This window comes from Ranitomeya imitator, chromosome 5 (assembly GCF_032444005.1).
Source record: "Ranitomeya imitator isolate aRanImi1 chromosome 5, aRanImi1.pri, whole genome shotgun sequence".
Classification (NCBI taxonomy): domain Eukaryota; kingdom Metazoa; phylum Chordata; class Amphibia; order Anura; family Dendrobatidae; genus Ranitomeya; species Ranitomeya imitator.
This window is the reverse complement of record NC_091286.1, coordinates 401,827,850-401,839,592: the sequence shown is the minus strand read 5'-3', so window position 1 is coordinate 401,839,592 and position 11,743 is coordinate 401,827,850. Positions and strand designations below refer to the sequence as shown.

Sequence of the window (11,743 nt, the reverse complement as noted above, 5' to 3'; positions counted from 1 at the left end):
CGATTGAACACATCTGGGACATCATGTTTCAGACCATCCACCAACGTTACGTTGCACCACAGACTGTCCAGGAGTTGGGCAATGCTTTAGTCCAGGTCTGGGAGGAGATCCCTCAGGAGACCATCAGGAGCATGCCCAGGCATTGTAGGGAGATCATACAGGCACGTGGAGGCCACACACACACTACTGAGCAAGCAACATTTCTTTGTCTTGAGGCATTTTCACTGAAGTTGGATCAACCTGTAATTTAATTTTCCACTTTTTGAGTATCATTCCAAATTCAGACCTCTATGGGATATTAATTTTGATTTACATTGATCATTTTTATGTTTTTTTCTTCTCAACGCATTCCACTATGTAATGAATAAAGATTTGCAACTGGAATATTTAATTCAGTGATATCAAGGATGTGGGATTTTAGTGTTCCCTTTATTTTTTTTGAGCAGTGTATATAATTAGAGGTCTCTTTCTCACAATTTACAGGCATAAGATAAATTAACATAAGGCAATTAGAACAAATTGTAACATATTACATTGTCCCTAGGCACAGATGGTTTTGTGCATGAAATGATCAAGAATGCAAAGATTATAATAAACTATTCCTACTTTCTACATGGAAATAGATGACTTGAACTCTAGCGCCACCTACCTTCTACATGGAAAATTTGTCTGTCCCTGTCAGCTCTCCTCTTCTGCAGCTCCATGATTTTCAAGCAGCTGTAGATTGACAGATGTTCAGAAACATCTCTGCAGAGTTATATGTGGATTGGCGCCTTATCTAAAGATGTTGGATGATCCTCATTCAGTTATCGGTGTTGTTTACCATTTCCCCAAATAAAATAATAATAAAAAAAACATACTCAGCTATTGGACGAATGTCGTTGTTCCAATGATGGCTCTATGTCTCCCAGCAGTGATGCAACATTGTTATGTCATGTGAACACCCGGTGCTCAGATGATGTTACACACCTGGGTGGCAAATTAAATACAACCCCAAGGAACCTGGAAGGTCAGAAAATTTGTGCAGCTCTTGTCCATGGCAAGATTGCACTGACCTGGACTGTCAACCGCGGTTGTGCAAAGCGATCTGCTTATCTCTACACGACATGTTACCTCCAGTGTCCTTGCTTGCACCCTGCTATGGGGGAAATACTTAACAAGTAACCGTTGATTTTTATTTCATAAATCACATGTAAAGCAACTTTGTAATATATCTTATCAGAGAAAAGTTCTTCTTTATCCTCCTGAACTGCTCATTCACTCTCAATTCATTGGTAAAATCTGTATTAATTAAAGACAGATCTTCGCATTACTTAGGAGATAACAGGTGGTGCTTCTAAAATTCTATGGAGACGGGAGGAGGAAAAAAGAAGGAAGGAACTAGAGGCAGACATACACGTTCCACTGTAAATTCCGTAGAACTTTATGAGCACCAAGTGCCATCTCCTATCTCAGTAATGCTAAAATGTGTATTCAATGACAGACTGCGAATTGAGAATTTTGAGAATGAATGGTCAATCCAGAAGAGGAAAGAAGCAGATTTGTCCAATACGGTATATTACGAGGTTTTTATTTTCATACTATTAATTTAAGCACAAAAATATAATAAAACGACTGTCACCCTTTAACCACAGTGTGTCAGCTATAATTTCCAACAAAATTGCATGTTCCTACATAGAATAAAAATGTTGGCAATCCCGGAAAACTTCTCTTAAGTATTTTCTGATCCTTTCATGCTTTCGATACACTTAAAAAGAAGTCTCTAAGTAGTTGGAACATTTTCAGCAGTTTATTTAAATTTAATAAATACATTCAACATTAATAATTAAATTGCACAGTCGATGCATCCACCAGAGGCACTATAAATAATACACATTCCTTAAAAGCGTTTGTGGGGAAAAACATAACTGATGTGTATATGTTCACCCATTCACCGTATATACCCACATGCATGTACATATGTACAGTTAGTTAATCCCACATCCCCATTGTAATCGTTGTCGCACAACTGTCTCATCCAAGTGTGCTAAATGGTTATTGTCTCCGAATCTATGCTTGTCAAGCATTGCACATTAGCAGTCTCTATTCAGATCATCTAGCAAAAGTGTTCATTTTTGGAATTGACCTGTGCAGGTCGTAGATGTAGTAGAACTTAGATATGCTTCTACACAACACAACAGCTGTTATGTAAAAAGATGGCTGGAGAGGTGTCCTGCAGTCCTCAAAGGGATAAGCGTAACCCAGGACTGAGGGTAAAGAAGGCCTCTAGTTTTGCAATTCTGAAAACACATACTTACCATGGGAAGCCTTGGTTATTGGTATAACATTAGAGTCCTGCAGATGTCTAAAAACGGAATTGTCTGTTTTTGGCACCAAGTTTTTGGAACCAGAGAGTCTTATAGAATCCCACAAAGTCTGCAGTTTTCTTGAGATGATCGTCAGATATTTTCATTGGGTTTGTATATCTGAAGAAGGTTGCAACAAGAAGATATTACATCTGCCATGCAGTAGTCACAAAATGAGCTAAAATAAGTTATTTCACATCTTCCATGTATTGCCATGACATGCAGAAGCCAAAGTCTTGAATTGTCTTGAGGCTTGCAAAAGGGACTTAAGTCCTCCATATGTCATTGAATGGATTTGTTATAATCTCAAAGCTCTTTAAAAGTGGAGTAGATATGGCCTCATAGATCGCAGCAGTTACTTTAGATTGCTTTGCCAGGGTTGAGTATCAAAGTCCAGCCATTATGTTGAATTACATCTTTTCGTAGGAATATTCTCATTCAACGGTACTCGTCCAAAACTTCTAGTAGCTCCACGTACTAACAGGCTCTTCAGATTTTAATTTCTTTTCTTGATAAACATTGTCACCTGTATAAGAAACATAGTGATTGATTTATTTTATTTAATCAGATCAAGGCAGTTTGTTTGAAGAGTTGCAATATATAATGGACGGTCATTTTCAAATAGATACAATCAACATTTTTTCTTTCACTAATTTTAAGATATCTCCCTCATTGTTTTTACTGGTGAAATAAATGCAAGTTAGGGTATGTTCCCATGGTCAGTAAACGCTGCGGGTTGGATGCTGCGTACATCCGCAGCATCCAACCCACAGTGGCCAGATGTTACAGCATAGTGGATGGGATTTCAAGAAATCCCATCTCCACTATGCGTGCAAGGACACCTCTGGCTTCCCTGCGGTGATGGACATGCGGCGCGTCTTTCCAGACCGCAGCATGTCTATTTATCTAGCAGAGACGCTCAGTCTCCGCAAGATAAATATCACCTATACAATGTATTGGGCGCGGTGATTCCACACAGTTCAATGAACACATGCGGATTCACCTGCGTTCGGCAGCCGGCAGCACTTTAGACGGAGCGGCCAAAGCACTGCCTAATACTGACCGTGGGAACGTAGCCTAACAGTACTGGCAATTGCAGTTGTAGAACGACTTACTCTGGCAGTCACTGCAGCAAATGTTGTCTGGCTTTCCAATACATTCGGGATCACTGCATTTCCATTTCTGTTTTGCACATTTTGGAGTCCCATTCTACAAAGATAAATAGAAGTTTATGCACTCTGTATGATATTTCTTATCATAATTTTTATTTCTCTTATTTTAGTTGCTTTTATAAATTTCACTATTTTCTCACCAATGTTTTAACTATCTGTTGCCCACTTACCACACAAACACAGGTGACACATTTCACCACACCATGGGTTGCCAGTACAGGATTCCACTCCTTTTTGTTTGGATAGCGTTGACCCCTAACTATGCATTGTCGGGGTTCATCAGATTGCATTCTGTCTACCAATTCCAAGGGAGTTTTCTCTTCATCTATGTGAGGGAACAGTATAGCAGTCTGATATTTATATTATGCATGCATTGGTGATCTCCACATACTTGTAGCACAGAAATAATCTCTAAGGATAATAATGTGAAAATGCTGAAATATTAGAAAATGTGTATACCCTTCTTTCTTTACTTCTGGTACTGGTGCTGTAATTTTTTTTTCACTTGGCACTGCTGTTTGTAAGGGACATGGATGCAAAAAACATCTATTCTTATTTTATTCTTACCTGGGCATTTTTTGCAGCAGTCCATTGGGTTGGCACGTATAGGGTTGGCACAAGTCAGACGTGGACATGTTTCTCTTACACAGTGCAAGTCTTGTGAGGAACTCTATAATAAAGTAGCAAAGTAGTTAGTGAAGATGTAGCAGAGGTTGCTGAGAAAAAGAGAGAACATTGTATGAATCTTACTTTGCATGAACAAGTTGCACATAATACTAGTCCAAAAGGTTCGACGACAGGATGCCAACGTGTGCCAGCTGGCCTCCATAAGCCATTAAAATAACAACCTAAAAGGGAACACATGAGTTATTAAAGGGAACATGTTAGCTAATACATGCTGCCCAATGCATAGGCATCATGTAGCAGGCACTGTCTATATTATCTTTGCCAGGTATGTTTGACACTTAAATGATGTGGCATCAAGAAGTGCACAAAACTTCGCTTTTATGCACACCTAAAAAGACGGACACTGCCAGGTACCAGGCCAGACAGCGTCCTCAGTGCCTCCATTTGCCTCATTATAGGTAATATTCCTTCGGGGTTCTGTCTGAATCACTATTTCAGAGATTTACACTGAAACTTTGGGAGGCAGAATGAACAAATCAACAGCAGGCAAAGAATTTGATTTATTAATTTTTTATGCCTTTCCTCGTGTGGTATCAGTGATTAGACAACTTTATTCTCCGGATTAGTGGGATTACAGCGATACCAGATTTATATTTTTTTTTGTTTGGCAGCTGTCACACACTAAGATTCTTTTTATTGCAAAAAACATGTTTTTGCATCTCCATATTTAGATAGCTATAATTTTTCCATATTTCAGCTGATAGAGTCATGTGAGGGCTAGAATGAACAAAAACCAGCAATTCAGGAATAGTTTTTTTAGTTTGTTTTAATGCCGTTCTGCGTGTGGTAAATTTGATAAGACAGCTTTATTCGTCAGGTCAGATCGATATCACATTTATATCTTTTTTTATGTTTTGGCGCTTTTACACAATAAAAACTTTTATAGACATAATAATTATTGTTGCATCGTTTTATTCTGAGAGCTATAACTTTTTAATCTTTCTTCTGACTGAGCTGTGGCTTGGTTTTTGCGGGACGTTTTCAGAGATACCATTTTTATTTACATTTTTGCTTTTGATCGCGTTTTATTCCACGTTTTGTTCTGTGGTATGATGAGAACAAGTTGTTTTCCTTGTTTTTTTTGTTTTTTTTTACAGTGTTCTCTGAAGGGGTCAACTAGTGGAACAGTTTTATAGGTCGGGCTATTCCGGAAGCAACGATACCAAATATGTATACTTTTTTGTTGTTTATTTTTGTTTTAACATAAATAATTGTATTTTTTGGATTAATATTTTATCTTTTTTTTGTTCTTTATTTAGTGATTTTTTTCAATAGTTTTACAATTTTTAATTACTTTTTTACTTTTTTTTAACTTGCCCAGGATAGGACATCAACCTTCCCTGCTCTGAGCGCTGATGTAACACTCTGTAATGCTTCTGCACAACAGGGCATCAGAGCAGTGTCTCACAGGCAGGGAGGAGGTGTGTCAACTCTTGCTCTGAGCAGGAGCTTACAGGCTACCGTCCCAGGGTGACCCCGGGGTCACCATGGACATCATCAGCACAACATGATCACAATCGTGTTGTGCCTATGGGAGCAGAGAGGTAGCTCCCTCCCTCCGCGATGCCCATCGATGTTGCTGTCATGACTGACAGTGGCATCAGAGAGGTTAAACGTCTGTGATTGGTGCTGACACAGATCCTGGGCATTGCTGACGGGTGTCAGCTGACACCCACATTTGATCATGGTGGCGCTCAGTGTCAGACTGCGCGATCGTCACGCAGTATATATATGGTGGTTTGCATGTTGTGAAGTGGTTAAAGGGAATCCATTGGCAGGTTTGGTACCTCATCTGAGAGCAGCATAATGTAAGCACAATCAGAGTTTTTAGAGGTTTTGTCACAGAGTTTTTAGATTTAGCAATGTAGCAGACCTAGGAAAACTGCCCGGCCCACACCAGGCTCTCTATGAACATAGTCTAATGACAATGAGCTGCTTATCACAAGAGAGGGCAGAGAGACGGACAAGCATGCATGTGCTGCTGTAGTCCAGACAATGATAATCATCAGATGATAAAATTTTCATTCTAAGTAAACAACAACACAGAACCTCACATGTGACACATCATTGAAATCTGTGTTTTAACCCCTAACTCATGCTTTCCTCTGATTACATAGCAAAAACCTCTTCTCTTTAATAGCTTTAATTTAGTCTTTAATAGCCGTAGACTAGTTGGACAGGTGGTCCCCTGCAGCTTCTCCCCACCCACTGCCAGTGACTGATACGTCTCTGCCTATACGCACATGTAGGCAGAGACCTGTCTCTCTAGATCAGTGGGAGGGGAGAAGCTGCAGGAGACTGCCTGTCCGACTAGTGTACAATACAGTCTCGGTCCCCAGTGGCATGTAAAATATGGTTTTCTCTGAAATACCGCAGCATTTCAGAGTCAAACATACATGGCTGAGATAAAACCTGTGCCCATAGATTGGGAAGCATATATTAGCTGACATGTTCCCTTTAAATGAATAGGTGAGTCAGAAATGTTAAATAAAAATAAAAAAGAGGACATAGAACAGTCCCACCTTCATTTTGAGGTCTTCCAGTTTTTTTGACATCTTTGTTTTCTTTTTTCTCTGTAAAAAAATGACATGTGAATAATGTTGATGTATCACTAAATAAACTGTGACATAAAGTAAGACAAAAATTAAATGGTTATTCTTATGTTGTCTCTTGAGCAGCTCACAGCATTCCAGTCTCTTTCACTTCCTGGCTTCTAGTAGGGTGGGCATTCCTCCTTGAGTGAAAGTAGAACTGAAGTATTTGTAGAAAAATTAAGCTCAGCACAGGTTCTGCTGTAACACATTCAACTATCGGTGGTTTGTCTTGGGGTGTACCCTGCTATCACTATATTTCCACATAGAGATAACAGGGCATTTGAACAAGCACAGAGCTCGGAATAATAATAATAATAATAATAATCTTTATTTATATAGCGCCAACATATTCCGCAGCGCTTTACAGTTTAACAGTTTCAAAACTGCTCAGAACAGTGAGAGCCCTAACTTGGAGAACTGCTGTTGGAGTAGCTGATGCTAAGAGCTGGTGATTTTGTAAGAATTATAACAGCAGTTTGTCAGGAGCTATGATGGGGGGGGGGGGGGGTCTGGGGAGGGTTTCAAGCAGATAACTGCTGTATAGAAATCAATGGGCTAGAGAGGTGTCTGGGATGTTAGGCGTTAATGGAATATAGCTATTGCGCACACTCAGTCAGGGACTGGGCAGGCACACGTGGCTGAATTCCATGGAAACCACAAGTACTCTATGAAAGGTAAAAGCTCTCATTGCAAATAGTAAAAGCAAGTAAATTGCAAACTTGCTTATTTTCATGTTGTCTTAACTAAAACACTTTAATAAGTTGACAGTGCCCCCTTAAGGGAGGAAGTAAGGGTGCAAGTCTTCATAAAATCTTCTCCTTAAAGATCCAAAGTAGACAGCAATGCCAATAAACTGGATCTTTACGCAACCAAAATAATAATTCAAGCCCCAATTAATAATTGGTCTATTATACAAGCCAAAATGTAGCATGGGTGACTAAAAATCCAGTTAATCCAGTACAGTTGGAGTGCTGCTCTTCTTCGTTGTGGTGAGAAGAACATTAGGACATGAACAAACTTTTTTAACATTCTTTTCATTTCACACCTTTTTGTTATTCTGCAATTATTATTGCTGTATTACAGGTGTGTGCCTTCTAAAATCTGAAATTTACCAATTATCATGAAAATATCCTAATTTGTTTGTGGTGTTAAATTAATGTGATCACTTACCTTCACACACTGGACAACAATGACCAGGCACTCGAATAGGCTGGGTGCAGTTTGATGGTGGACAAACAACGGGGTCACAGATAACTGTGCGTCTCTGAAAAATAGGAGATGAGAGACTGTTGGTGTTACAGCCAGTTTTGTCCTTTAGGATAGATCTTTTTTTTCTTCTTTCTATTTCTCACATTCTATGATCCTTAGCTTTTTTATTATTTCTGTGCAAACTGCCTCTTCAGAGAGGAAGAGGACTAGAACTCTAGTGCCACCTATTGGAAGTAGCAATCCTATCAGTCAATGTCGACCCTTTAACGAGCCTTGTCACATGACTTAGGATAATAGCCAAACCAGAATCTCAATTTGCAGACACTGTGTTTCGGGGTACTGCCCCTCATCAGTGCAAAGTGAATATCTGGTTTGGCTGTGTGAGAGGCGTCTGGGAGATTCTGGTTTGGCTATTATCCTAAGTCATGTGACAAGGCTCGTTAAAAGGGTCGACATTGACTGTTAGGATTGCTATTTCCAATACGTGGCACTAGAGTTCTAGTCCTCTTCCTCTCTGAAGAGACAATTTGCATATTTCCCAGAGGAGCATTGTGGCTTTAAGTCTCCTCACCTCGACATGCTTATCATGTCACTCTCCACAAGGAGAAATGATAATTCTTGGATCCCGATTATTATTTCTGTGTAATATAAGGGCTTGTTGTTTTCAGTATGAGTTGTTTGTCAGTGGCATCATTTTAGGAAACATATGACTTATTATCCCACTTTTATTAGCTCTTCATAGAAAGGAATATAAATAAAAACAACAATTCTGGCACTGTTTTTTTGCATTTCAAATGTTACGATATTTTCCTAAAGTGTTAACTTTATTCTGTGGATGAGTATGAATATAGTGAAACCAAATTTATATAGTATTATTTATTTTTTATTACTTTCGTACACTCTTAATACGCTTTTTGAAAAATAAAAATTGTTTTGGGGTCACCATACTCTGAGAGCCATAAGTTTTACAATTTTCCATCAGTGGAACTGTATGAAGGCTTTTTTTTAGCCATTTTGTGGTATTTGTGACTTTCCGATCAATTTCTAATAACCAGGAGGTAGAAATAACAAAAAAAACAGGCTGAAGATAGACTCAAAATAAACTTCTAAACCTACTTTTTTTTTAAGGCACTTTCATCAAGCATTGGTCTATAGTATGCATCGAAGTCTCCACTGCTTGGCAAGCCAGTTAAGATGAAAGATAAAAGAATAATGACCCCTTCCTCACTTGTCCTAAACTCAATTGAGAACTTGTAGACCCTTCTTAAGGCTATGTGCACACTTTGCGGATTAGCCTTAGGAATTTCTGGTGCGGATTCTGCCTCTCCTGGCAGATTTGTGCGTTTTTTGTGCGGTACCGCAGCGTTTCTTGTGCGTTTATTTGTAGTTGTTTTTATAACACTTAAATATATATATATATATATATATGTATATATATATATATACTGTATATATACAGTACATATTTTCGGAAATACATACAAGTCCAACAAGGGGACGTGAACATGTGATCCTTTTGATCGCATTAATATTACACTTTACAACTTATGCTGTATAGTGCATTATCTAACCTGTCAGTGTCTGACAATAAGGGCTCCTTTCCACTTGCGAGGAAAACGGACGAGTGCAATCCGATAAAAAATCGGATTGCACTCGGACTAATGTTATTCAATAGGTGACATTCCATTTGCGATTTTTTTTCTCAGCCGAAATCGGACTGAGAAAAAATCGCAGCACGTTGCATATTGCTGCGATTCTCGGACGAGAATCGCCAATGCAAGTCAATGGGTGCGAGAAAAAAAACATCACCTTACAATAGCAAGGTGACATTAACCCTTCATTACCCCATATCCCACCGCTACACGGGAATGGGAAGAGAGTGGCCAAGTGCCAGAATAGGCTCATCTTACAGATCTGCCTTTTCTGGGGTGGCTGGGGGCAGATGTTTTTATCATGTCGGGTTTGGGAAGGAGATAGCAAAAGCCGGCAATTGAATTACCGGCTTTTAAGCTATCTAGCGCTGTATTAAATATAAATATATATATATATATATATATATATATATATATATAGGTGTCTCCCTGACATATATATATATGTATATATACCTATTCTATGTGTATATATCTACTCTAATCTAACCTGTCAGTGTGATTTTACTGTACACCGCGCTGAATTGCCGGCTTTTCAAAGGAGACCCGTGCGTAAAAATGAGACAGCAATACGGATGTCATACGGATGTTGCGATAAAAAAAAAAATCGTATGACACTCGCATGACACTCGCATGACAATCGCAGACGTTACATCCATTTTTTCAGTCCATAAATCGGACCGTTTTTTTCTCACAAGTGGAAAGGGGCCCTAAGCCTTACAAACGGTGGGATTTCATTAGGTAAGTTATATGGCAGACACAGAGGTCGGTTTCAGGCCTCCGGTTGCCATTGCAATTTATTAGCATCCTCATGATCATGCTGCAGGGATGATTAATGCGATGACAAAATGACAAAGGAAGCAATCTCCCTTTTCCAACTCCTCACATGCTGCTATCACTATTGACAGCATCATCCGAGGGGTTAAGGTGCTGGGACTGGTGCTGTGCCCGGCCCCAGCACATGCAGCAAGAGCTTGTGTCTACGACCTGGTTCCTGTGCTTTAGAAATGAGATGTAGCTGGATGCCAACTTGCAGTAAATCACTTGTCCAATTGCGGGAAGGTGTTAGTAAAGCTGTGATAGGTAACTAGAATGTGAACAGAATGATGCTTCTAGCTTCTAAGTTACTAGCTTAATCAGTTGTTCAAAGCTAACAATTGTGTGCACAGGCAAAGAACCTCCCTGACCATAGAACCAAATATACTGCATATTACTCATCTTCTTCTCTCCATTTGGGGCTGGTCTCATTCATATTGAGACATATTCAGTAATTGCATTACAGCAAGTTTAATGTATGCCAGATGCCTCTGTTGACTTGAATGATCGTGGTTTTACAAGTTAGTACAGTGAAGCAAAGCTGTTACAAATCACACGGCTCATTACTAATAACGGTATGCAATGAAAGGAGGCACTAAGTTACCTTTCCAAAATAGACATACATTAATCCATATATTAGCTTATGGCAGTACTTTGTTATGGCAACTGTAAGCTAAAGAAGAATCTCTGTACATAAGGCTGCTCCAGTATTGCAGTGGTTAAATGACTGCAAGTGGATGAAATCTATAATCATATGGACATCACAGCCAGATGTCTGTCCTGAAATCCCTACTGTGATTAACACCATGTTTGGCCTGTCAGTCAGGCGTACACTGTAATGTGCCCATTTTGCATCCATCTGACAGGTTCCCTCAGGAAACCTTCTCTTTTGCTGCACCAAATATGGCGTGTAATGCAGTTCGCTATAAATCAGAGCGGTATAAAACAGATGTATACCAAAACTACTAGAAAGTACATAGCCATATGTCACAGCATCCATGATAATCCTCACCTGACAGAAGCATAATGAGCACTTTTTGTCATAGTCAGGGGCAAATCGAGTTCCATGAGCTTTCAGTTTTCCTTCAAAATAGCAGGATCTTGGATCTTTCTGGAGATCTTCAAGGTGATTAACATTTTCCTTCACACTTGGCTCACGCTCAATGTCCCCATGAGATTGTGTTGCACTTCCTGATTCACAAATGTTTGGAATATGCACCTGTGAGAAGAAAAGTAAAGAAGAAAACAGTATTAAAGAAGCACTCTCA

At 39.3% G+C, this 11,743-nt stretch overlaps 1 protein-coding gene across 1 annotated transcript in view; it reads right to left on the bottom strand.

Moving 5' to 3' along the window:
- Positions 1-1,767: 1,767 nt before the first annotated feature.
- CHRD (chordin) overlaps positions 1,768-11,743 on the bottom strand; it is a 49,030-nt gene continuing 39,054 nt past the window's right edge. Inside the window, exons 16-23 of the mRNA XM_069726936.1 lie at positions 11,488-11,694; positions 7,969-8,062; positions 6,727-6,777; positions 4,268-4,365; positions 4,085-4,187; positions 3,688-3,842; positions 3,461-3,554; positions 1,768-2,871 (exon numbers count right to left, since the gene is read on the bottom strand). Coding sequence (XP_069583037.1) covers positions 2,807-2,871; positions 3,461-3,554; positions 3,688-3,842; positions 4,085-4,187; positions 4,268-4,365; positions 6,727-6,777; positions 7,969-8,062; positions 11,488-11,694 — 867 coding nt within the window. The 3' untranslated portion in view covers positions 1,768-2,806. The remainder of the gene's footprint in view (positions 2,872-3,460; positions 3,555-3,687; positions 3,843-4,084; positions 4,188-4,267; positions 4,366-6,726; positions 6,778-7,968; positions 8,063-11,487; positions 11,695-11,743) is intronic.